We start from the raw sequence: 27,948 nt of genomic DNA on the forward strand, positions 1-27,948 counted from the left end.
GCAGGACTGCTACCTCCGCCTTTGTGCAAGGAGGAGCAGGAGGAGCACTGCCAGAGCCCTGCAAAATGACCTCCAGCAGGCCACAAATGTGCATGTGTCTGCTCAAACGGTCAGAAACAGACTCCATGAGGGTGGTATGAGGGCCCGACGTCCACAGGTGGGGGTTGTGCTTACAGCCCAACACCGTGCAGGACGTTTGGCATTTGCCAGAGAACTCCAAGATTGGCAAATTCGCCACTGGCGCCCTGTGCTCTTCAGAGATGAAAGCAGGTTCACACTGAGCACAGGTGACAGACGTGACAGAGTCTGGAGACGCTGTGGAGAACGTTCTGCTGCCTGCAACATCCTCCAGCATGACCGGTTTGGCGGTGGGTCAGTCATGGTGTGGGGTGGCATTTCTTTGGGGGGCCGCACAGCCCTCCATGTGCTCGCCAGAGGTAGCCTGACTGCCATTAGGTACCGAGATGAGATCCTCAGACCGCTTGTGAGACCATTTGCTGGTGCGGTTGGCCCTGGGTTCCTCCTAATGCAAGACAATGCTAGACCTCATGTGGCTGGAGTGTGTCAGCAGTTCCTGCAAGAGGAAGGCATTGATGCTATGGACTGGCCCGCCCGTTCCCCAGACCTGAATCCAATTGAGCACATCTGGGACATCATGTCTTGCTCCATCCACCAACGCCACGTTGCACCACAGACTGTCCAGGAGTTGGCGGATGCTTTAGTCCAGGTCTGGGAGGAGATCCCTCAGGAGACCATCCGCCACCTCATCAGGAGCATGGCCAGGTGTTGTAGGGAGGTCATACAGGCACGTGGAGGCCACACACACTACTGAGCCTCATTTTGACTTGTTTTAAGGACATTACATCAAAGTTGGATCAGCCTGTAGTGTGGTTTCCACTTTAATTTTGAGGGTGACTCCAAATCCAGACCTCCATGGGTTGATAAATTTGATTTCCATTGATAATTTTTGTGTGATTTTGTTGTCAGCACATTCAACTATGTAAAGAAAAAAGTATTTAATAAGATTATTTCATTCATTCAGATCTAGGATGTGTTATTTTAGTGTTCCCTTTATTTTTTTGAGCAGTGTATATATATATATATATATACACACACAGTGGGGAGAACAAGTATTTGATACACTGCCGATTTTGCAGGTTTTCCTACTTACAAAGCACGTAGAGGTCTGTAATTTTTATCATAGGTACACTTCAACTGTGAAACAAAAATCCAGAAAATCACATTGTATGATTAAGTAATTCATTTGCATTTTATTGCATGACATAAGTATTTGATACATCAGAAAAGCAGAACTTAATATTTGGTACAGAAACCTTTGTTTGCAATTACAGAGATCATACGTTTCCTGTAGGTCTTAACCAGGTTTGCACACACTGCAGCAGGGATTTTGGCCCACTCCTTCATACAGACCTTCTCCAGATCCTTCAGGTTTCGGGGCTGTCGCTGGGCAATACGGACTTTCAGCTCCCTCCAAAGATTTTCTATTGGGTTCAGGTCTGGAGACTGGCTAGGCCACTCCAGGACCTTGAGATGCTTCTTACGGAGCCACTCCTTAGTTGCCCTGGCTGTGTGTTTCGGGTCGTTGTCATGCTGGAAGACCTAGCCACGACCCATCTTCAATGCTCTTACTGAGGGAAGGAGGTTGTTGGCCAAGATCTCGCGATACATGGCCCCATCCATCCTCCCCTCAATACGGTGCAGTCGTCCTGTCCCCTTTGCAGAAAAGCATCCCCAAAGAATGATGTTTCCACCTCCATGCTTCACGGTTGTGATGGTGTTCTTTGGGTTGTACTCCTCCTCCTTCCTCCAAATACGGCGAGTGGAGTTTAGACCAAAAAGCTCTATTTTTGTCTCATCAGACCACATGACCTTCTCCCATTCCTCCTCTGGATCATCCAGATGGTCATTGGCAAACTTCAGATGGGCCCGGATATGCGCTGGCTTGAGCAGGGGGACCTTGCGTACACTGCAGGATTTTAATCCATGACGGCGTAGTGTGTTACTAATGGTTTTCTTTGAGACTGTGGTCCCAGCTCTCTTCAGGTCATTGACCAGGTCCTGCCGTGTAGTTCTGGGCTGATCCCTCACCTTCCTCATGATCATTGATGCCCCACGAGGTGAGATCTTGCATGGAGCCCCAGACCGAGGGTGACTGACCGTCATCTTGAACTTCTTCCATTTTCTAATAATTGAGCCAACAGTTGTTGCCTTCTCACCAAGCTGCTTGCCTATTATCCTGTAGCCCATCCCAGCCTTGTGCAGGTCTACAATTTTATCCCTGATGTCCTTACACAGCTCTCTGGTCTTGGCCATTGTGGAGAGGTTGGAGTCTGTTTGATTGAGTGTTTGGACAGGTGTCTTTTATACAGGTAACGAGTTCAAACAGGTGCAGTTAATACAGGTAATGAGGGGAGAACAGGAGGGCTTCTTAAAGAAAAACTAACAGGTCTGTGAGAGCCGGAATTCTTACTGGTTGGTAGGTGATCAAATACTTATGTCATGCAATAAAATGCAAATTCATTACTTAAAAATCATACAATGTGATTTTCTGGATTTTTGTTTTAGATTCCGTCTCTCACAGTTGAAGTGTACCTATGATAAAAATTACAGACCTCTACATGCTTTGTAAGTAGGAAAACCTGCAAAATCGGCAGTGTATCAAATACTTGTTCTCCCCACTGTATGTATTCAGACCCTTTACTCAGTACTTTGTTGAAGCACCTTTTGCAGCGATTACAGCCTTGAGTCTTCTTGGTTATGACGCTACAAGCTTGGCACACCTGTATTTGGGGAGTTTCTCCCATTCTTCTCTGCAGATCCTCTCAAGCTCTGTCAAGTTGGATGGGGAGCGTCGCTGCACAGCTATTTTCAGGTCTCTCCAGAGATGTTAGATAGGGTTCAAGTCCGGGCTCTGGCTGGGCCACTCAAGGACATTCAGAGACTTGTCCCGAATCCACTCCTGCGTTGTCTTGGCAATGTGCTTAAGGTCGTTGTCCTCTTGGAAGGTGAACTTTCACCCCAGTTTGAGGTCCCATGCGCTTTGGAGCAGGTTTTCATCAAGGATCGCTCTGTACGTTAATCTTTCCCTCGATCCTGACTAGTCTCCCAGTCCCTGCCGCTGAAAAACATCCCCACAGCATGATGCTGCCACCACCATGCTTCACCGTAGGGATGGTGCCAGGTTTCCTCCTGACGTGATGCTTGGCATTCAGGCCACAGAGTTCAATCTTGGTTTCATCAGACCAGATAATCTTGTTTCTCATGGTCTGAGAGTCCTTTAGGTGCCTTTTGGCAAACTCCAAGTGGGCTGTCATGTGCCTTTTACTGAGGAGTGGCTTCCGTCTGGCAACTTTACCGTAAAGGCCTGATTGGTGGAATGCTGCAGAGATGGTTGTCCTTCTGGAAGGTTCTCCCATCTCCAAAGAGGAACTCTGAAGCTCTGTCAGAGCTTCAATCGGGTTCTTGGTCACCTCCCTGACCAAGGCCCTTCTCCCCCGATTGCTCAGTTTGGCCGGGCGGACAGCTCTAGGAAGAGTCTTGGTTCCAAACTTCTTCCATTTAACAATGATGGAGGCCACTGTGTTTTTGGGGACCTTCAATGATGCAGACATTTTTTGGTACCTTTCCCTAGATCTGTGCCTCGACACTATCCTATCTCAGAAGTCTACGCACAATTCCTTCGGCCTCATGGCTTGGTTTTGGCTCTGACTGTGGGACCTTATATAGACAGGTGTGTGCCTTTCCAAATCATGTCTAATCAATTGAATGTACCACAGGTGGACTCCAATCAAGTTGAAGAAACATCTCAAGAATGATCAATGGAAACAGGATGCACCTGAGCTCAATTTCGAGTCTCATATCAAAGGGTCTGATTACTTATGTAAATAAGGTATTTCTGTTTTTATTTTTAATACATTTGCAAAAATTTAGATAACTGTTTTCGCTTTGTCATTATGGGATATTGTGTGTAGATTGATGAGGAAAATGTTTTATTTAATCAATTTTAGAATAAGGCTGTAACGTAACTAAAGGTGGAAAAAGTCAAGGGGTCTGAATACTTTCCGAATGTTTTGACCATGACAGTTTACAATCTAAGGTAACACCAAGTAATTTGGCCTCCTCAACTTGTTCAACAGCCACACCATTCATTACCAAATTCAGCTATGGTCTACAACTTAGGGAATGATTTGTAGCAAATTCAATGGTCTTAGTTTTATAGATGTTCAGGACCAGTTATTTACTGGCCACCCATTCCAAAACTGACTGCAACTCTAAGGGTTTCAGTAACTTTATTAGTTGTGATTGCTGACGCGTATATGGTTGAATCACCAGCATACATGGAGACAAATAATTTGTTTAATGCCAGTGGCAGGGCATTGGTAAAAATAGAAAAGAGTAGAGGGCCTAGAGAGCTGCCCTGTGGTACTCCACACTTTACATGTTTGACATTAGAGAAGCTTCCCTGAAAGAAAACCGTCTTGAGTTCTATTAGATAGATAGCTCTGAATCCACAAAATGGCTGGTTGAAAAGCCATAACACATACGTTTTCTCAACAACAGGTTATGGTCAATAATATCAAAAGCTGCACTGAAATGTAACAGTATAGCTCCCACAATCTTATTATCAATTTCTTTAAACCAATCATCAGTCATTTGTGTCAGTGCAGTACATGTTGAGTGCCCTTCTCTATAAGCATGCTGAAAGTCTGTTGTTAATTTGTTTCCAGAGAAATAGCATTGTATTTGGTCAAACACCATTTTTCCAACAGTTTGCTAAGAGCTGGCAAACTTTTCGAACCAGTAAAGGCCGCTTTACCACTCTTGGGTAGCGGAATGACTTTGGCTTCCCTCCAGGCCTGAGGACCAACACTTTCCTCAAGGCTCAGATTTAAAGATATGACAGATAGATAGGAGTGGCTATAGATCAGCTGCCATCCTCAGTAGCTTTCCATCTAAGTTGTCAATGCCAGGAGGTTTGTCGTTATTGATCCATAACAAACAAAATAATCCACCTCTCCCAGACTTACTTAAAAAAATTAAAACTTGCAATGCACTTCTTTCATTATTAGTTTTTTATGCATGAATACGATGGCTCACTGTTCATTGTATGGCATTTTCTTGCCTAGGTTTGCCCACTTTGCCAATGAAGTAATCATTAAAATAATTGGCAACATCAAATGGTTTTGTGATGAAAGATGGAGTTGAATTTGTCTTTCTGCCCATAATTCCATTTCAAGATTTTCCATCATTCTTTATATCATTGATCTTGACTTCATATTACAGTTTATTCTATTTTGTTGACTTATTAACCACTCCTTTTGCCCCATCTCGTTCAACCATACAGTTTTTCAATTCCTCATCAATCCATGGAGCCTTAACAGTTCTAACAGTATGTTTTTTAACAGGTGCATGTTTATCAATACATTTCATAAATTCATCAAGTGCAGCGTCTGGATGCTCCTTATTAATCACATCAGACCAACAAATATTTGTTTACATCATCCACATAAGAGTCTCAGCATTTGTTTAAGCCCAGCTTTTGGAACTTTGGCTTTCCTGGATATAGCCACAGTGCAGTCGGAAAGTATTTAGACCCCTTGATTTTTTTCCACATTTTGTTAAGTTACATCCTTATTCTAAAATTGATACAATTATGTTTTTTCCTCATCAATCTACACACAATACCCCATAAAGCTAAAACAGGTTTTTAGACATTTTTGCAAATTATTAAAGTTAAAAAACAGAAATACCTTATTTACATACGTATTCAGACCCTTTGCTATGAGACTCGAAATTGAGCTCAGGTGCATCCTGTTTCCATTGATAATCCTTGATGTTTCTACAACTTGATTGGACTCCACCTGTGGTAATTTCAATTGATTGGACATGGAAAGGCACACACCTGTCTGTATAAGGTCCCACAGTTGACAGTTTATGTCAGAGCAAAAACCAAGCCATGAGGTTGAAGGAATTGTCCGTAGATTTCCGAGACAGTATTGGGTCTAGGCACAGACCTGGGGAAGGGTACCAAAAAATGTCTGCAGCATTGAAGGTCCCCAATAACACAGTGGCCTCCATCATTGTTAAATAGAAGAAGTTTGGAACCACCAAGACTCTTCCTAGAGCTGGCCGCCCGGCCAAACTGAGCAATCGGGGGAGAAGGGCCTTGGTCAGGGAGGTGACCAAGAACCCGATGGTCACTCTGACAGAGCTCCAGAGTTCCTCTGTGGAGATGGGAGAACCTTCCAGAAGGACAACCATCTCTGCAGCACTCCACCAAATCAGTCCAGACGAAAGCCACTCCTCAGTAAAAGGCACATGACAGCTCACTTGGAGTTTGCCAAAAGGCACCTAAAGGACTCTCAGACCATGAGAAACAAGATTCTCTGGTATGATGAAACCACGACTGAACTCTTTGGCCTGAATGCCAAGCGGCATGTCTGGAGGAAACCTGGCCCGGACTTGAACCCGATCGAACATCTCTGGAGAGACATGAAAATAGCTGCGCAGAGACACTCCCCATCCAACCTGACAGAGCTTGAGAGGATCTGCAGTGAAGAATGGGAGGAACTCCCCAAATACAGGTGTGCCAAGCTTCTAGCGTCATACCCAATAAGACTCAAGGCTGTAATCGCTGCCAAAGGTGATTCAACAAAGTACTGAGTAAAGGGTCTGAATACTTATGTAAATGTCAATTTCAAAACGCCTGAAGGTACCACGTTCAATAGTACGCAAGTATAAACACCATGGGACCACTCAGCAGTCATACCGCTCAGGAAGGAGACGTGTTCTGTCTCCTAGAGATGAACGTACTTTGGTGCGAAAAGTGCAAATCAATCCCAGAACAAAAGCAAAGGACCTTATGAAGATGCTGGAGGAAACAGGTACAAAAGTATCTATATCCACAGTAAAACAAGTCCTATATCGACATAACCTGAAAGGCCGCTCAGCAAGGAAGAAGCCACTGCTCCAAAACCACCATAAAAAAGCCAGACTACGGTTTGCAACTGCACATGGGGACAAAGATCGTAAAATGTCCTCTGGTCTGATGAAACAAAAATAGAACTGTTTGGCCATAATGACCATCGTTATGTTTGGAGGAAAAAGGGGGTCGCTTGCAAGCCGAAGAACACCATCCCAACCGTGAAGCACGGGGGTGGCAGCATCATGCTGTGGGGGTGCATTGCTGCAGGAGGGACTGGTGCACTTCACAAAATAGATGGCATCATGAGGAAGGAACATTATGTGGATATATTGAAGCAACATCTCAAGACATCAGTCAGGAAGTTAAAGCTTGGTCGCAAATGGGTTTTCCAAATGGACAATGACCCCAAGCATACTTCCAAAGTTGTGGCAAAATGGCTTAAGGACAACAATGTCAAGGTATTGGAGTGGCCATCACAAAGCCCTGACCTCAATCAACATTTGTGGGCAGAACTGAAAAAGTGTGTGCGAGCAAGGAGGCCTACAAACGTGACTCAGTTACACCAGCTCTGTCAGGAGGAATGGGCCAAAATTCACCCAACTTATTGTGGGAAGCTTGTGGAAGGCTACCCAAAACGTTTGACCCAAGTTAAACAATTTAAAGGCAACGCTACCAAATACTAATTGACTGTTTGTAAACTTCTGACCCACTGGAATGTGATGAAAGAAATAAAAGCTGAAATAAATCACTCTCTACTATTATTCTGACATTTCACATTCTTAAAATAAAGTGGTGATCCTAACTGACCTAAGACAGGGAATTTTTACTAGAATTAAATGTCAGGAATTGTGAAAAACTGAGTTTAAATGTATTTGGCTAAGGTGTATGTAAACTTCCGACTTCAACTGTATGTGTGTATGTATATATATATATATATATATATATATATATATATATATATATATATATACGCTACCAGTCAAACGTTTGGACACAGCTATGTAGAGGGTTCTTTGCACAGTGCTGATATTCTCTTATTCTTAAACAAACTTTAACCTTTAGAAAATGACACAAACAACGGCTTCTGAGTATATGTAAAATATCTTTAGTTATGCAATTGCAGGCAGAAGTTAATACAGTCAACAGGATTTGTATAGCTCTTCATAAGTTCTGCCAAGTGTCTAAAACAATCTCTGCTTTTACATTTACATTTACATTTTAGTCATTTAGCAGACGCTCTTATCCAGAGCGACTTACAGTTAGTGAATACATATTTTTTTTTATACTGTCCCCCCGTGGGAATCGAACCCACAACCCTGGCGTTGCAAACGCCATGCTCTATCAACTGAGCTACATCCCTGCCGGCCATTCCCTCCCCTACACTGGACGACACTGGGCCAATTGTGCGCCGCCCATGAGTCTCCCGGTCGCGGCCGGCTGCGACAGAGCCTGGACTTGAACCAGGATCTCTAGTGGCACAGTTAGCACTGCGATGCAGTGCCTTAGACCACTGCGCCACTCAGAAGATCTTTTCATACAAGCACGCCCCTCCCTGGCAGATCAGGAGCCACCTTGTTTTCTTCTTGTGGCTATGTGTATTGGGTCATAGCGCACAAACAAGTGATAACGTTAGCTCCGTTACTGCCCATATCTTGACCGTGTGACCAGGTTACTCAGAAGCAACGAGAAATTGAAACAATACAGGTCTATCTGTTCCTCAAGTTTATCTCTATCCCATGTCATTGACTACACGCCCAGACCAGCTGCAGGGAGCTAGAGGGAACCATCCTTACGAAAAGCACAGCATTGGTGTTAAGAAATGTCTCAGCTATTGTTAAGCATATTAATAGTTAACTATTAGTAACCTTCCAGATGTAACATATGACGTATATAATCCTTATGAGGAACCTCCCTTCGGGTTACTGAGTCTCAAACCATTTACCTTCTACACGTACCATATACAGTTCTAACTTGCTGCTGATGATTAGGTATAACAAAGATAGCCAAGTGGATTCTTTCTCAGTGAAGCGTTTGCTCCCAGAGTGCGGCTGCTTAGGAGAGAACACCTGGCAATCACAGAGTCTGGGCGTTCAGCCAATATTCCACTCCCACTGAGCCGACCTTGTGAGCAAACCTCTGTCTACAGCAGGCGCATTTCTAAATATGCAACAGGTCAAACATCACTGTCCTGAGCAGTAAAAGGTAGCTCAGCTAATCCTTCATATCCTGTATTCTGGCCCTGGTCATGGCAACATTTAACATTACATTTGGCCTTGAATTTATTACCAGTTTTAAGAAATATTGCAGCAAAACTTCAACATGAGGATGAACAGCAAAATCAATACTCTGTCCTTGTCATGGTCCGAATCACACATAGGACTATTGCTAAATTATAAACTTTTTCCTAATCGTTAGTGTTTACCCTGGACCGTCAGACATGAGTTAAAGGCAATTCAGACAATTTGTGTACCAGGTTTACATTGGGTTTTTCAGTACATTTGTTATCAGGATAATCTACATGTGTGCAACCAAAACTCTGGCAATAGAAACTTCAGAAAATATAATTTATGTGCCCTTTTAAGGTGTATTATTTCTAACCTGTGAAAAATCCACTAAACCAAAAAAAACAGACAAGAAATCAAACACGGTATTAACACCATTAACAAATATTCATAACATAAACATTTAATTAGTTTTTCCTTTGCTAAATGTTAATCGGTATAAATCATTTAAAATTTGAATTAAAACCATCCATTGAAAACATAATTCCATATAAATATCAGTTGACTTACAACCATTCATTCAAGTCCCCATAAAGGTGGGCAGAAGGGACCAAAACAGTCCCAGAGGTCTCAACATAGTAATCCAACTCAACCTGTTAGTCTATGTGGAGGACCATAAGGCCAGGGACAAATTTGTAATTATACATTTTCCCATACAACACAAACACCAATAAGGAGTAAAAACAGGGGCAGAAGGATTGGTAACAGCCAGGTGAGCAGTTTGGTTCCCCATTCCCCAAAGGTGGAAGTCAACCAGGAAGAGAACCAATCATTTTTGCTTGGTGCGAATGTATCAGCCAAATTGCTTATTTCTTTAATTATTTCAGTCATGTTGTCAGAGGAATCTGGGAGCAGCATTACACACTGTCCACTAACAGTTAGCCCCAATGCTGAGCAATATCCCCCTTGGTACGTCAATAGATAGTCTAAAGCCATTTCCTGACGAGCCACTACAGCTTTTAAGTTTTGTACATCAAGGGAGAGTTGGGTAAAGCCTTTGACAGTCAAATTCATCTGTGCCTGCAGAGAATAGGTAATGTTATTCACCCACTTGGACAGGATAGCAACACCAACCCCTGGGAACAGTGCCATTCCCACAATCTTCCCTGGTTTAAGAACATGGCCATAAGCTTTATCATTATCAGGAGGTCATATTGTCCTCTGATAGAGGCTTACCCATAGTACTAAACAGCTCACCCGCTGAAGAAGGTTTCGGGAACATCACTATTCCGGACCCTTTTGGTGTTGCCCTCCTACCCAGGCCCTGCAGCATATTAACCCAGGAATTGGTTGACTTCATTTTGTTGTTCTGTATCTTCACACCCGAGACTGAGGAAGCAAGCAGAGCACAAAGTATTACACATAACACAGCACATTCATGGCCCAGTGGATGTGGCTCACTGCCTCCCCTCCTTCTGTCTCCATTGAGTCCATGCAGAACTGTTGAGTCTTCATCAGGTGGCAGGTTCTGGTCATTCTTCATTCTTTTGGTGGGTGCTTCTCCATCTTCTGGCAGTCTGACAGGTGGTGCCATCCCTGTCTCTCGGTCACTCTGACAACCGTCAGGGTAGCCTGGATCACTTGGTATGGTCCCATCCATCTTGGCTGGTTCCATTTTCGCTTGTGAACCTTCAGTTTCACCCAGTCTCCGATTTGGACAGGGATATCGTCTTTTTCCTCTCCGTCTGGCACTTCCTGGGCTTTCCTAGAATGAGAATACAGAGACCTAACAGTATAAGTTAGTTCCTTCAAATATCCTTCATACATCTTCCAGTCTAGTCAGGTCAGTCTGTTTGTCAGTCATGGGCCTATGAAATGGGACATTCATGGGACGGCCTGTTAACATCTCATGAGGGCAATACCCATTGCCTCTGTTGGGGCTGCTTCCCATTTTCATCAGCACCAAAGGTACACACTCTACTCAGGTTTTACCTGTCGAGTGATCGATACAGACACATTTCTGATCTATCCCCAGCATAAGGGCAATTTGGGCTATGACATCTCCAGTGAAATGGGTGTCATTGTCTGCAGACAAGGTTTCTGGGATTCCAAATCTAGGGACTATTCCCCTTACCAGAAATGTAGCTACTGTTTTAGCATCACAGTGGGTAGTAGGAAATGCCTCTACCCATTTTGTGAATCGGTCAATTATTACTAAACAATAGCGCTTTCTCTCCTTTCTTTCAGTCATATCAATAAAATACATTGCAATGTGTGTAAATGGGCCACTAGGTGAGGGGAAATGACCAGGTTTAAGTGGTGACCCCTTGGTAGTGTTGTATTGTATGCACTTGACGCATTTAAAAATGTGTTGTTTCACATGTTCTGTTAAATTTGGGCAAAACCAATCTTGTGAAATCTTGGTTACCATATCCCCTCTTGACGAATGTTGGCAAACCGACGGGATAAGCTGTGTTGGCAACACAGGTTTACCTGAAAGGTGTTGTCTCCAGTTTTTCCGGGAGCAACCTCTGGCCTCCCAAAGGGAGTGAGACATGTGGTCAGTCACCTGTTGTTGTTGTTGCAAATCAACAACAGGAGAGGCCACATCAGAAGCCAGATACACAGCATGGGTGTGACACCTTGCAGCAGCAGTGTCAGCAAAGTCATTTCCCTTACTTGCCTAATCTTGATTACCCATATGGGCCTGGACTTTAAGAATATCCAATTTAGCAGGAAGTTTCATACCCGAAATAAGAGCCAAAACGTATGATTTGTTCTTAATAGGAGTCCCTGATGCATTGGTGAAACCTCTAGCCTTCCAAACGCCTGCCCATCATAAACATACACCAATTGCATATGCAGAGTCAGAGTAAATGTTAACGGTTTTTCCTTCAGCAGCCTCACAGGCTATGGTGAGAGCTAGCAACTCTGCTTGTTGTGCAGAGAAATGATCAGGGAGGGACTGCTCTATGTGTAGTGATTTATCTATAGCTGTTACAGCAAAACCTGCATGTTTTCTACCTGTTGTCTGATCAATGTAAGCCGACCCATCTACGAAAAGTGTCATGTCAGCCAACTCAAGAGGTTAATCAAATTAGGTCAGGTCTTGCTTTTGCATTAAGTTCGATTAGTTCAGTACACACGTGTGGGGTTCCTTAGCCAGTTCCACCTCGGCCTCTTCTGAAGCCTGGCTGTGGTGCCCAACCTCCCTGGTCCACAGCAGTGGGGCACTGGTGTCTCATATGTCCAGCTATACCACATCCCCAGCAGACTATAGGCTCACCTATGTGCCTCTTCTAGTAGGTTTGATAGGGCTGGAATGGCTGTGGATTACCATATGGAAACTGTACCTGTTGGGCTGGAGGGGTTGCAGGAGGCCATGGCTGTGGAACAGGTGTCAGGGCTGGAGCAAGTGCTGGGGTGCTCAGCATCAGTGTGGTCTGGCTTGCTACTTTTCTCTAGTGCAGCCAGTTGGGCCTTCTGGAGTTGTGTCTGCAGGCCTGTTTTCTTTGATTTTTCTTCAGCCTTTGTCTTCTTCCAGAATTTACAGTGATGTATCATATAGTCCTCTTTTTCTGGCCCATCCTTGCGGTCCCAGCCAACCACTTCTTTCAGTTTCAGTTGTACCGCTTCTGGTAGGTTTCTGCAGGCTCTGTCATAGAAAAGTTATTCAGTGGTTAGGGTGTTATCATACCTTTCACCAGTCTCATTTCTTCTTTGTTCTTCATTCTCTCCACATCATCGTAGTATTTCTGTCGGAGCGCCAGCTCTTCAGCTGCTATTCTGTCTTCCATGCCTTGTCTGGCTCCTGGGGAGAAAGCACCTTCTGTGTCTCCTTCCCATCTTATCTTGTATTTGCTTTTTCTTCTCCGTCTTTCCTCTTCATCCTCGCTCTCTCTATCCCTTTGTCTTGCATCCTCTCTCTCAAACATTTCTATATCTCTCTGTTTCCTTGCTTCACTTTTTCAGCCCCTCCCTCCTTTCTTGTTCTCTTCTTCGGTCCTCTTGTTGTTCTCTCAACACCGACCACCCTGTCCTTACATATGGATACTTTGGCTTGGTAGTTGGGAGTGGTTTAGTTCTGGCATCTAGGCTTAGTTTATTCAGTTCAGCTGATAGTCTGGTTGCCACAGAGGGCCCTGACCCGGGGTTTGTGGAACTCTCTTCTCCCTCTTCGGTTTCTTCCAGGGTGCCCCTAATGATTACTGGTTCGAAGCCAACCTGTCTCAGAGGGAATGCACCTCCCTTGTAGTCGGAGCAATCATCATATGGGGGAGGTGGTGGTGGTGCTGTTGGGAGGGCAGGATATTTTTTTTTTTTTATAGGGCTTCTTTTCAGATTTTTCTTCTGGCGTCTCCTTTTTAATTTTTCCATTTTGACTACAGTCTGTAGATGGTTTATCCTGGATCGTGCCCAAAACACGGTTCTCTCTGACCAGAGTAGTTGTAAAACAGTTACAGATAAGTGTGGCTTTTTTTCTCTGCCTTTTTCTTCTCTTGTTTTCTCTTCTCCACGATGTCATGGACGATATTACATCGATTCTTGTCAAACTCTGAACTCCCCAGAGGCAATAGTCCAATCATGCCATTTCTTGAATATCCATATAATGTCTTTAATCAGGACTGGGTACTGTTGTCCCAGGTATTCAATAGGAGTAACACATTTCATAGCTATTGGTCCAGTGGACGTGTGAGAGGGACCCGTTGAGTTGTCTGCCATGGTTGCTCGTTTTTATTGGGGTCGTCCTACGTGTAATGTGGGCTAAAATGCACATTTATTTCCTATATCAGTGGGTGCCTAACGCTATCTACCTACTACTACCTCTATTAATAGTTTGGGGTCAGAAAACAGTGAGATGTAAACACAGTGTATACACCAGTATAATGCTTTATGTCTCATCATCCCCATACAGACAGGATGATAAATTACTTTACATTTAATACAGTCCAGGCGAACTGATAACTTAACGGTATTACAAACCGTTCGCCAGCCAGGCTAGGGTAAAGGGTTCAACAAACACATTATTATTATTATTATTATTATAACTTCTTCAGGCAAATTCTCAATTGGAAATGGCCCTAAAACTGTTTCAAAAGAGGTTCCACTCAATACAGACAAGAACAACCTATATCTAAAGTCGTTAGTTTCTATAACAGTTTTAGCATAAAAATCTAGGTTTAATGGGCATACCTAGCTTTTGGTGTCCATTGTTACTAAAAGTCCATTCAACCAAGGCAGATGCCCTTTGTTCAAACACGTATTGAGACACCAGAATTATAACTCCACCATCTAGCCATTAATGATTAATCAACAAGCAAATACATGCCTACCCATCACCGATAGTCAGTCACTCATAATCATATATACAATTTATACAACATACAACACAACTAGGACAAACATCTCGTTTACCGTCCTATAAATAACCGGGACAAACCTCTCGTTTACCATCCCTCACACAACTAGGACAAACATCTCGTTTACCGTTTTATAAATAACGGGGACAAACCTCTCGTTTACCATCCCTCACACAACTAGGACAAACATCTCGTTTACCGTCTTATAAATAACCGGGACAAACCTCTCGTTTACCATCCCTCACACAACTAGGACAAACGTCTTGTGTACAGTCCAAGCACTCCGGAGTACACAATTACAGGCATTCAATCATATTCACACCTAGGAATTTCTAACTATCACCTAGGTGGTCTGTGTCAGTTTCCAACAGGTTTATCTATTAAGAGTTTAGTAATAAATCAATATATACCACAATGTAGGTTTCGTCTCTTAAATTAACAGCATACTGTGAGTGAGGCGCCACTTACGTGTCAGAATGAGTCAAACACAGTGCTTTGTTAAAATTACAGACTTTAGATATAATAGGCGTCTGCTTACTTTTAAGTAATTAGTTGGGCGGCACAGTGGGTCGATGCTCACTCCAACGGCGGGTGGTCACTCACTCCTGGCAAGCTCGCCAAAATGGGGTTCTTTGCACAGTGCTGATATTATCTTATTCTTAAACAAGCTTTAAACTTTAGAAAATGACACAGACAACGGCTTCTGAATATATGTAAAATATCTTTAGTTATGCAATCGCAGGCAGAAGTTAATACAGAGTCAACAGGATTTGTATAGCTCTTCATAAGTTCTGCCAAGTGTCTAAAACAATCTCTGCTTTTCATACAAGCACCCCCCTCCCTGGCAGATCAGGAGCGACCTTGTTTTCTTCTTGTGGCTATGTGTATCGGGTCATAGCGCACAAACAAGTGATAACGTTAGCTTCGTTACTGCCCATATCTTGACCGTGTGACCAGGTTGCTCAGAAGCAACGAGAAATTGAAACAATACAGGTCTATCTGTTCATCAAGTTTATCTCTATCCCATGTCCTTGACTACACGCCCAGACCAGCTGCAGGGAGCTAGAGGGAACCATCCTTACGAAAAGCACAGCATTGGTAGTTAACCTATGTCCAGGACCTGGAAGCGAAATATGCTGATCTGAATTCGAACAATGTGACGGGGCTGAAGGAGTCTGAGGAGAAGCTGAAGCCGCAGCAGCAGGAGGCGTCACGCAGGGGGAACATCCTGGTCATGCGGCTCGCCACTAAGGAGCAGGAAATGCAAGAGTGTACAACCCAGATCCAGTACCTCAAGCAAGTCCAGCAGCCCAGTGCAGCCCAACTGCGGTCATCCATGGTAGACCCAGCCATAAACGTATTTTTCCTCAAAATGAAGGGCGAACTGGAACAGACTAAAGATAAACTGGAGCAGGCCCAAAATAAACTGAGTGCCTGGAAATTTACACCAGATAGCCAGACAGGGAAGAAGCTCATGGCCAAGTGCCGGATGCTGATCCAGGAGAACCAGGAGCTGGGGAGGCAGCTGTCCCAAGGCCGTATCGCCCAGCTGGAGGCAGAGCTGGCCCTACAGAAGAAGTACAGTGAGGAGCTGAAGAGCAGCCAGGATGAGTTGAACGATTTCATCATCCAGCTGGATGAGGAGGTGGAGGGCATGCAGAGCACCATCCTGGTCCTCCAGCAGCAGCTCAGGGAGACCCGTCTGCAGCTCTCCCAGAACCCAGCTCAGGCTGCCTCTTTTGGGGCAGGACCCAGCAGGACTTCACCCTCCAGCGGCTCTGCCGAGCCCCCCAGCCAGGCTGAGCAGACCTTCACCCCCTCCTCCGCCCAGCCAGGGAAAGACTGCGAGAGGGTCTCCAACGGACCTAGCAACGGTAGCTCGTCCTCCCAGAGAGGCGCAGCGGCCACCCCCAGCCTGTACCGTGAGGTCAGCAGCACAGAGGAAGACTTTCCTCCTTCTCCCATGGTCTCCAGCCCCGGCGAGGGCGAGACTAAACTCTCCAACCACTCAGAGGCGGCGAGGGGCCAGACTAGTGACTGTGCAGGGGGTTTTGGGAGCCAGCTGAGCGCAGGGTACAAGAGCGTGGACTCCCCAACTGGCAGTTAGACGTCCCTGACGCAGCACTCGAATGACACAGACTCCAACACCGACCCCCATGAGGAAAAGGCAGTCCCGGTCGTCAAGGGCAACAGGACTGCAGGGTTGCAGCATGCTCAGAATGGCCTGGACTCGAACGGGGGCGCAGTTTTGTAATGTACTTTATAATAACACATATGTCTTTATCTTTTTATACGAGACCCAAACAAAAACAATGAACACATAGTCGGTAACAGTACTGCTGTCCAGAATTAGTTTTTCTCTCCTCTTTCCTTTGCCTATCGTGATACCTCTGCCAAAACTTAAAGAAAATAATTGCGTTGCTAAACCGGAACATTACGTGTAATTTGAATTGAGTTTTTTGTATGATTCAAGCTAGATATTTGTAAGTCGCTCTGGATAAGTGCGTCTGCTAAATGATGTAAATGTAATGTAAATGTAGTTAAGCAATGTCTCTACTATTGTTAAGCATATTAATTGTTAACGATTAATATCAATCAAATCAGGTAAATACGTGATCTTTCTCTCACACCTACTCATGGGTTTTTCTTTATTTTTAAAAAATTTTACATTGTAGAATAATAGTGAAGACATCAAAACTATGAAATAACACATATGGAATCATGTAGTAACCAAAAAAGTGTTAAACAAATCAAAATATATTTTACATTTTAGATTCTTCAAAGTAGCTACCCTTTGCCTTGATGACAGCTTTGCATTCTCTTAACCAGCTTCATGAATGCATTTCAATTAACAGGGGTGCATTCCTAAAAGTTAATTTGTGGAATTTCTTTCCTTAATGCGTTTGAGCCAATCAGTTGTGTTGTGACAAGGTAGGGGGGGAGGGGGGGATACGCCATCCCGTCTGGTTTGGGCTTAGTGGAACTATCATTTGTTTTTCAACAGGACAATGACCCAACACACCTCCAGGCTGTGTAAGGGCTATTTTACCAAGAAGTAGAGTGATGGAGTGCTGCATCAGATGACCTGGTTTCCACAATCCCCCGACCTCAACCCAATTGAGATGGTTTGGGATGAGTCGGACTGCAGAGTAAAGGAAAAGCAGCCAACAAGTGCTCAGCATATGTGGGAACTCCTTCAAGACTGTTGTAATAACATTCCAGGTGAAGCTGGTTGAGAGAATGCCAAATGTGCAAAGTTGTCATCAAGGCAAAGGGTGGCTATTTGAAGAATCTCAAATATAAAATATGTTTTGATTTGTTTAACACTTTTTGGGTTATTACATGATTCCATGTGTTATTTCATAGTTTTGATGTCTTCACTATTATTCTACAATGTAGAAAATAGTAAAAATAAAGAAAAGCCCTTGAATGAGTAGGTGTGTCCAACCTTTTGACTGGTACTGTGATACAGTGGGGGAAAAAAGTATTTAGTCAGCCACCAATTGTGCAAGTTCTCCCACTTAAAAAGATGAGAGAGGCCTGTGATTTTCATCATAGGTACATGTCAACTAAGACAGACAAAATGAGGGAAAAAAATCCAGAAAATCACATTATAGGATTTTTAATGAATTTATTTGCAAATTATGGTGGAAAATAAGTATTTGGTCAATAACAAAAGTTTCTCAATACTTTGTTATATACCCTTTGTTGGCAATGACACAGGTCAAACGTTTTCTGTAAGTCTTCACAAGGTTTTCACACACTGTTGCTGGTATTTTGGCCCATTCCTCCATGCAGATCTCCTCTAGAGCAGTGATGTTTTGGGGCTGTCGCTGGGCAACACGGACTTTCAACTCCCTCCAAAGATTTATGGGGTTGAGATCTGGAGACTGGCTAGGCCACTCCAGGACCTTGAAATGCTTCTTACGAAGCCACTCCTTCGTTGCCCGGGCGGTGTGTTTGGGATCATTGTCATGCTGAAAGACCCAGCCACGTTTCATCTTCAATGCCCTTGCTGATGGAAGGAGGTTTTCACTCAAAATCTCACGATACATGGCCCCATTCATTCTTTCCTTTACATGGATCAGTCATCCTGGTCCCTTTGCAGAAAAACTGCCCCAAAGCATGATGTTTCCACCCCCATGCTTCACAGTATGTATGGTGTTCTTTGGATGCAACTCAGCATTCTTTGTCCTCCAAACACGACGAGTTGAGTTTTACCAAAAATTTATATTTTGGTTTCATCTGACCATATGACATTCTCCCAATCCTCTTCTGGATCATCCAAATGCACTCTAGCAAACTTCAGACGGGCCTGGACATGTACTGGCTTAAGCAGGGGGACACGTCTGGCACTGCAGGATTTGAGTCCCTGGCGGCGTAGTGTGTTACTGATGGTAGGCTTTGTTACTTTGGTCCCAGCTCTCTGAAGGTCATTCACTAGGACCCCCGTGTGGTTCTGGGATTTTTGCTCACCATTCTTGTGATCATTTTGACCCCACGGGGTGAGATCTTGCGTGGAGCCCCAGATCGAGGGAGATTATCAGTGGTCTTGTATGTCTTCCATTTCCTAATAATTGCTCCCACAGTTGATTTCTTCAAACCAAGCTGCTTACCTATTGCAGATTCAGTCTTCCCAGCCTGGTGCAGGTCTACAATTTTGTTTCTGGTGTCCTTTGACAGCTCTTTGGTCTTGGCCATAGTGGAGTTTGGAGTGTGACTGTTTGAGGTTGTGGACAGGTGTCTTTTATACTGATAACAAGTTCAAACAGGTGCCATTAATACAGGTAACGAGTGGAGGACAGAGGAGCCTCTTAAAGAAGAAGTTACAGGTCTGTGAGGGCCAGAAATCTTGCTTGTTTGTAGGTGACCAAATACTTATTTTCCACCATAATTTGCAAATAAATTCATTAAAAATCCTACAATGTGATTTTCTGGATTTTTTTTCCTCAATTTGTCTGTCATAGTTGATGTGTACCTATGATGAAAATTACAGGCCTCTCATCTTTTTAAGTGGGAGAACTTGCACAATTGGTGGCTGACTAAATAGTATTTTTCCCCACTGTAAAAACATGAGAAAATCCTTTGATATCTTCGATTGGTTGTTGTAAACCAGTTGCATGTAGAAATGGTATTTTACAAAAACGTCTTCAACGCCTCTGATATTCGTCTTCAGCCGGTTCATAGTTTGTTACTTTTACTTATTTAGGTTCACACCATGCTAGGCCAAATTATCCCTACTATGCATTAAGATACCCTCTGTATTTACCTCACTAGAAGACAAAAACACAACAATTTAATTGATTTCATTTCTAAACCAATAAATCCATATAAACATTCATCATATGACAAATTATCATGCTTTAACAATTATTCCTAATACCAATTCCTAATATACTTCCCAATTTCTATTATATAAACCCTTTAAATACATATAACCGAATGGAATGACAGCCAGTTGATTCCTGAAAATCTTGAAATTATTGGAGGTCTATAGCTCTGTTCCTCCACTGAGGTAATCATTCATAACCCACATCTCATCAGTATCATTCCTCAAACATCGTCCTCCATCACCTGATAATTGTCATCAACAGTATCCTCATCTCTAATTGTCAGTTTCCTCGTAGCAACCCATTGCATTGGTTGACATGATACCTTTTCAATCTCCCCTCTATCCATACCTCTGTTGGTGTAGACTGTGTGATGATGCATGAACCTTCTTCCTTCACTAGTTCTATGATCATGCAGAGTCCTTCTCCATTTATCACCATCTCTCTGTGTATTGTGTCCTTCTATCAGCGTACCAATATTCCCTGCTTCCAAAAACACACAAACAAAACAAAACAATGCTCCGCCGAAGCGGTGCCATCTTCCTCCTCTGCGTTAGAAAAGTCCTACAATGGTACATACAGACCCTAGGAATCTCTCTCTCTTACTTGACCCTCCATCAAGGTAGCCATCAACACCTATTACTAACCTTCCCACTTGGGTGTTGTCCATCAATGACTACATTAATCCTTTACCACCACATAGTCTCCAAATTGCAGAAAATGTCCAGATTCTCCTGGTAGGTCTGTCAGAGAAGCCTTCACCTTTTCGAAAGAAAGTCTGGATAACATTGTTAGTTGAGACACTGCATGATACTTCATCCTTTCTTCTTATCATTCCTGATAAGCCTTTTAGATTAGGAATTGCACATTCTTGCAGCTTGTTATAGTCACTAATGTCATAGAAAGGCCTCCTCTAAATTCTGCCTTATACATTTTCCCCTAAAACATTTAATCTAACCCATAACACATTACTTACTACTGCTCATATACTTACTGTGATATGCAATTGTACCAATAAATCCTCATACCATCAATACTACCCCCTTTTTTGAACACGAGTCACAATGTGATTCATGCTTTCAAAAACAAAACACCAACATTGTTTATTAAACCCTAATAAAAATGAAATTAAAATGATTGGATAATACCTCAATTTACTTCTATCCCGTAAAGTAATCCAAGATTAGTACACTTAACTATCAACAGGTATCCCTAATTCAGGATAGCTCCCTCTCTCTGTAGTTATTTTATGGTGGGATTCATATATATTATTACCAAATTATAAACTTCTTCACAATTATTCTTATCATAACTAACCCCCCAATTCAGCATGCCTCAAGTATTTACAGTGTGGGTGATCAAACCACACTATAAATCCAGGACAGATTGCAGAGGTCATTGAAATCATTCAATGAATTGTTCCATCAAATAATATACTAAACATTACCAACATTCAAAACATCTAATAAATGTTATGTACCCCAAGTGTACATTAAATCCTCATGACATCTATTCTCATAAGAAATCATGTATACCCAAAACTCAGTCAAAAATAAAAACTCCATAAAATGCACTGTGTGTGCTCCTTTAAGACTTATCACCTTTGACCTGTTGAAACTCCTAACACTCAAAATAACAACCCTTTATAACATCATACTAGGTGTGTTGTGTTTTTATTTGAAAAACCCATTTGGAAAACAAATAAAACAAACATGGCCAGGCCTTATTTTATTTTAGTAGCTCCCTATGACAACTTAAAAATAAGACAACTTAATTTTACTAACTAGTCCACCCTAGCCCTGGGCAATATTCCAATGAGATAAAGAAATCCCCTTTCTCCTGGAATAGAAAGTATACATGTCGTTAACATATAATCAACAATCCAAAGAAAGTAATTACACACAAAACCTGTTACATATATCCACAGTCCTAGCTCATCAATAATAATTTGTATCAATCTAACTCCTAATAACTACTCCATAAAAAGATTATATAATACCTTTCAAAAATTAAAACCACTCAAAATTCCTCTGAGTTTACAATGATTATGTTGAATTGATTACCCTTCAGATCATATCCTCTTTAAATCTCACCATGATTATTGAACCCCTACATCTGCTCCTTTTGATTCCTTATCAACGAATCCATTATCTTTTACTTAATCAACAACAAAAGAAAATCCATGTCCTTCGCCAATGTTCCTGTCACCCCTTTAAATGTCATATTTCATTCATTAGCCAATGCCCTCACTTACTTTGTGTAAGACTTGATATTTTATCCCAGGCATCTATTTAAAATTTGTTCGCTACGTTGTCTCCTATTCTCCCTTTATCATAATGCTATAGGAGACTTCCATCAATCCTGGAGAAAAAAAACGCCCCCTCACAAAACACTGGATAATACCACGTTTATTAAGTTAACTACACCTTCTACTATAAACCTATAACCCCTTTCTAGTAATTTAATCATCGCAAACTGTTGCATTGATGTTTTAAAATATAAACCTATTGTTTCATAATCCAAAACCCACAAAAAGATGTCTACTTAATCCATCAGGCCAACAGCAACAACTATCTCCCATCGTTCAACGTACCAAAAACAGATTATCGTTATCAGAAGTAATGAACCGTCGTCATACTCACCGCTGTTTAAACAAACTATATAATGTCATAATAAAATGATCAATTATCAAATATCGTTCCTTATTCAACTATCTAGACATGTTCTTCATTAGTAAATCGTCTCCACAAAGCAATACTACCGAATAACATCTTCTCGTTCACCTAAATAGAAATAATTACTTCTATTAAACAATCCCATTCAACATCAAGTCAACCTGTCTCATCATCCAATTAAGTTACTTACTTTTTAAACCCTCTACAATATCTATCATACTCTACCGCTAATTTTCCTTATAACGGTACCTCAACAGATGATAAAGTACTGTGAAGTTATAGTCAAAACAAATAAAACATCCAATTCAAATCTATGCAACTTTAATTACTATGTTATACTATTTATTATGTGTCGGTAAGACAATCACTTTCACAAAATGTTCATCAAGTCACCTATTAATCTATGTCAATATCCACAATGTAAAAGTTTTGCTTTCTATCCCTCTCTGGGTTTGAACCAGGGACCCTCTACACATATCGAAAACATTCACCATCGACACACCATACAAAATCTGCGATCCTTGCAAAGCAACTACTTCCAGTTCATAGAGCAAGTGACGTCACCTAATGAAAACCGCACTAGCTCTCACCGCTAACTAGCTAGCCATTTCCTGACGATAATATTCAACCCCCTATGACTTCCTTCTCCTCAGCAATCATTGATCCTTGTACACCTAACGTAACCCATAATGTCCCTTACATCGCTCTCACGTTTCAGTAAGCCCCAATGGTTAACACCTGCAGACAAAAATGGAAATTCTTCCATCTTTACTAGCAGACATAATAAAACACACTTTCAAACAGCGTTCTGCATTTACCTCTATCATATGGTTTAAAAACGAACGTAACAACATTAACCATCCTAAATTGCCGTAGTAACGTCATGTTTGGTTCAGTTTATCTATTACCATATAAGACATTCACTTCTCCATGCGTCGTAAACTATATCCTATTTCTCTTGGCATCAACTAAAATCATAGCCACGCAATGAAACCATCACTCCGCCATTATCAGAATGAATGAGATCTAGTCAACTATCCTTTCTAAGTAGGCTACAAGTAACACCAAACACTTGCTGTAGTTTACCTTCATATATTGAAATCATCCATTTATCACGATCCAATTTATTTGTTTAATCTAGCAAAACCTTATTCAATGGCCAGAAAATTACTATCACGCACTCTTCTCTCCATACCCGTTAACATTTTTGCATTTTAGTCATTTAGCAGACACTCCTATCCCGAGCGACCCACAATTAGTGAGCTCATACATTTTTTATACTTATACTAGCCCCCCTTGGGAATCGAACACAAAACCCTGGCGTTGCAAGCACAATTATCCACCAACCGAGCTACAAGAGTCCTGCTATTTAAACCACACACGCTTCAAATCATACATTCAACATCACCAAACAAAATACTCTGTCGTACCCATTCAATCAACACATCAGCAGTGGAATTTACACTCATAAATGCAGATTGTTACACCATGCCATTGAAATAATGAATAAATTCCACAAATAGCACCATTACAATGATTTCTCATCTTACCCTCTGATACAAAATGAAGTTCCCTCACTTTACTACGTTAGCTCTACCATGATAATTAGTTCAATTGATATTGGCTTTGTACTATATTATACATTACGTCTAAAGCAACATTACTTATGGTCAGTTTATTCCACTATCACATGATCCAACAACGGTATAAACTTAGAAATATTAATTACTTTCCCATTACGTACGTCTACGTTTGGGTGAGAAAGTTTAATACAAACATGACACTCTAATTATGATTTTGTCATTACCATTTCCAAATAGTCATAACGCCTTATAGAACGTTAGAAACGTATAGATACTCACATCAAATAATCCTTTAATTAGTTTAACAATCCTCATTCAACTCAAATCAGCCTCTCCTTCATTCTCTCAGCGGAACCAAAAAAAACATGCTGTTATTTCCAAGGACACTGCCATGCCTGGCCCAGAAAACACAGACTCTTCCACTACTTTCTACAATAACATCAAGCTCTATTTACCCCTTTTAACTACTCTCCTGAGGATATTCATTATCACCTCTATGCTTACCTATCATTATTATTATTTCATGCAATGTTAGTAACATTCAATGTTAGTAATTAAACACTTGCATCAAATATCCACTTCCACTAATGTTTTTAAAATGTAGTTCACCTTTAAATGTCATTTTGGTGCTATGATTCAATATGTTACATGTCATTGGCTCCATCTCCTGGTCGTTTTGAGTCATTCATTTTATGACGATTTATTACGTCAAAAGGTCCGTAACCCATTCCTCTCTTTTGTAGTGTCTTTCACACTACGGGACTTAAAAACCCACTATCTTTATAATGTACCATACATTAAGGATGCCTTCCGCCCACTCTCTTTATAATATCATGTTTTAAATCATATTAAAGGTGCTCTGCGCCTAATCTCTCTTTATAATATTTTAAATCATATTAAAGGTGCTCTGCGCCTAATCTCTCTTTATAATATAATATTTTAAATCATATTAAAGGTGCTCTGCGCCTAATCTCTCTTTATAATATAATGTTTTAAATCATATTAAAGGTGCTCTGCGCCTAATCTCTCTTTATAATATAATATTTTAAATCATATTAAAGGTGCTCTGCGCTTAATCTCTCTTTATAATATAATATTTTAAATCATATTAAAGGTGCCTTATCTCTCACTATTCTGTTGCATTTACTCCTTACTTCGACCACACCCTAATTTGAATCATAGCACCATGTAATGGTCAAATTATATATTCCTCTTTACATCCCTTTACATAATTCAATACCACTCATCGTCCCCCTTCAAAAATATTGAATTTTAAAGTTCGTTACAGTTCAGCTTTACCACAAATAAGCAGATTTTGACATAATTCAAAAAATGAATGTCTGCTTACCTGTTAGTTGAGCTGTGAACTGCATCCTGTTCGTTTAGACGCCAATCTGTTATGATGAGTTTCTCGGGTATCAAAGAATCAAGGATGCAAGGATATAATTAGACACTTTGTAGACAGTTAATGCAAATATTTAATGATCGGTACCGGGTTCGTTACAACAATGACCAGAGCTTTGCCCTTGATGTTACGAACTAACTTGAACAAAGAAGACACTCTACCTTATATACCCTTTATTACCCTCTTACTGGCATACATCTGGCAAGTCGCCATGGGCACTCCCTGTCTTTGATGTTCATCACTCTTTACCCCAAGTCACTATCCTAAACATCACTCATGCTATCCTAAACATCACTAATCTACCTTGACATAATGGAATGTAGACTTTCTGTCTCCTAACCACTCATCTAGTAACTCTAACCTGTTCCCCACGATGCTATGACATGACATCATTATGCCATAAAAACATAATATCACGCACCAAAGTACGTTCACCTCTAGGAGACAGAACGCGTCTCCTTCCTGAGCGATATGACGGCAGCGTGGTCCCATGTTGTTTATACTTGCGTACGATTGTTTGTACAGATGAACGTGGTACCTTCAGGCATTTGGAAATTGCTCCCAAGGATGAACCAGACTTGTGGAGGTCTACAATGTTTATTCTGAGGTCCTGGCTGATTTCTTTTGATTTTCCCATGATGTATAGCAAAGAGGCACTGAGTTTGAAGGTAGGCCTTGAAATGCATCCACAGGTACACCTCCAATTGACTAAAATGATGTCAATTAGCCTATCAGAAGCTTCTAAAGCCATGACATCATTTTCTGGAATTTTCCAAGCTGTTTAAAGGCACAGTCAACTTGTAAACTTCTGACTCACTGGAATTGTGCTACAGTGAATTATAAGTGAAACAATCTGTCTGTAAACAATTGTTGGAAAGATGACTTGTGTCATGCACAAAGTAGATGTCCTAACTGACTTGCCAAAACTATAGTTTGTTAACAAGACATTTGTGGAGTGGTTGAAAAACTAGTTTTAATGACTCCAACCTAAGTGTATGTAAACTTCCGACTTCAACTGTAGGTAGTCATTCAAAAATCATGTTAAACATTATGTTGGTTCTCTACAATGCTCCGTCATGAAAATACTTTTTTCCAACACATGATCTCTGTTTAAGAGCATCAACGTCATGCTATTCTGTTTAAAATTAATGTGCACATGTGCACAATGAATATGAGGTTGGTACTGGAAGGTGATGATGGTTCAATGCCTCTGTTGGAGGCAGGGTCTGGTAAACCCAGCGACGATGGGATACAGGGTAGGGGTTGATACCTGGTAGTTCAACACTGGGCTGGAGGGGCTGGTCAATCCAGCGATGACTGGGTAGCCAGTTTGCATCTGGTCTCAACACTGGTTCAATATCTAACAGATCAGGGCAGATGCCCCAGAACCAGTGATGATAGAAGAGATCATGTGTTGGAAAACAGTGTTTTGTGCACAGAAAATAATGTCCTAACACAATTCTTATAATAAATGCTTCCCTCTCACACCTTTTTGCAGTTCAGCCAAGCCCCAGCAGTGAGAAGCTACACCAAGTTTGTGATGGGGGTAAGTTCTTTGTACTCATTTTGATGAAAATGAAATGTGGTGGTGAGGCTATTTTGAATATTTGTTTCCGTAGGTTATCTCATAGTTCTAAAAGCCTCCTTCTTTTACTATGTTTATCTGATGGTGTTGCAACTACGGCAGTTGTGTTCACATTGTATCATGTTTGAGCTCCTTACCCTTGTCTCCAGATTGCAGTGAGTGTGTTGACATATCCATTTATGCTGGTGGCAGACCTGATGGCAGTCAACAACTGTGGGTAAGGCTGGGATCACACCCACGTTTTTTTGTCTGTTAAATGTATTCAACTCCAGACGACCGGAGCACTCGTACTACAAAAACGGGCATGCTTTGGAAGAGACGTGCGCCAAATGGGAGTGCACCATTGAAAACAATGGAGAAAATTATGCAGGCACTTTGAAAAGTGTGTGAAGTGTGATCCCACCCTAATGGTTATTTTATGCAACAGTATTTTCTTGTTTAGTAAACAATATGACTGGAAATAGAATGGGCCACAATGCCCCCATTTGTCCTGATGAAGGTTATTAAAACACCATAGCCTATAGCCACAATAGCCAGTTTCAGATGATTCTTCCTCCTATCCACATAGGCAAGATGGAGTGGTTGAGACCACAATGCATGTTCTGTAGACAGGTTAGATCTGTTAGTTCTAAAATTAGAAGGGAAAGTGGTTGACAACAATGCCTCTCATTGAAAAAATTTGATATTTCATTGTCTTCTCAGAATATTCTGTTGGTAGTTAAGATGAAGATCAAAATGCTGCTGGTCTTGTTAAAAAGATTAGGCTAAAATGTTGATTTGGGGTGTCTGCTTGTCATCAACATAAGTTGTGAAGAAGTAAAGCACAAAATGATGTTCCTGTT

At 41.7% G+C, this 27,948-nt stretch overlaps 1 protein-coding gene and 1 pseudogene across 2 annotated transcripts in view; both read left to right on the forward strand.

Moving 5' to 3' along the window:
• Window positions 1-27,948, forward strand: part of LOC121545967 (mitochondrial carrier homolog 1) — a 61,356-nt gene that overhangs the window by 19,662 nt on the left and 13,746 nt on the right. Inside the window, exons 9-10 of one of the 2 annotated variants that reach the window (XM_041856923.2) lie at window positions 27,020-27,067; window positions 27,256-27,323. In XM_041856923.2, coding sequence (XP_041712857.1) covers window positions 27,020-27,067; window positions 27,256-27,323 — 116 coding nt within the window. The remainder of the gene's footprint in view (window positions 1-27,019; window positions 27,068-27,255; window positions 27,324-27,948) is intronic. The other variant, XR_006657649.1, reaches the window with a different exon arrangement.
• LOC121546426 lies at window positions 12,491-17,147 on the forward strand (annotated as a pseudogene).

The sequence above is a fragment of the Coregonus clupeaformis genome, chromosome 30 (genome assembly GCF_020615455.1).
Source record: "Coregonus clupeaformis isolate EN_2021a chromosome 30, ASM2061545v1, whole genome shotgun sequence".
Classification (NCBI taxonomy): domain Eukaryota; kingdom Metazoa; phylum Chordata; class Actinopteri; order Salmoniformes; family Salmonidae; genus Coregonus; species Coregonus clupeaformis.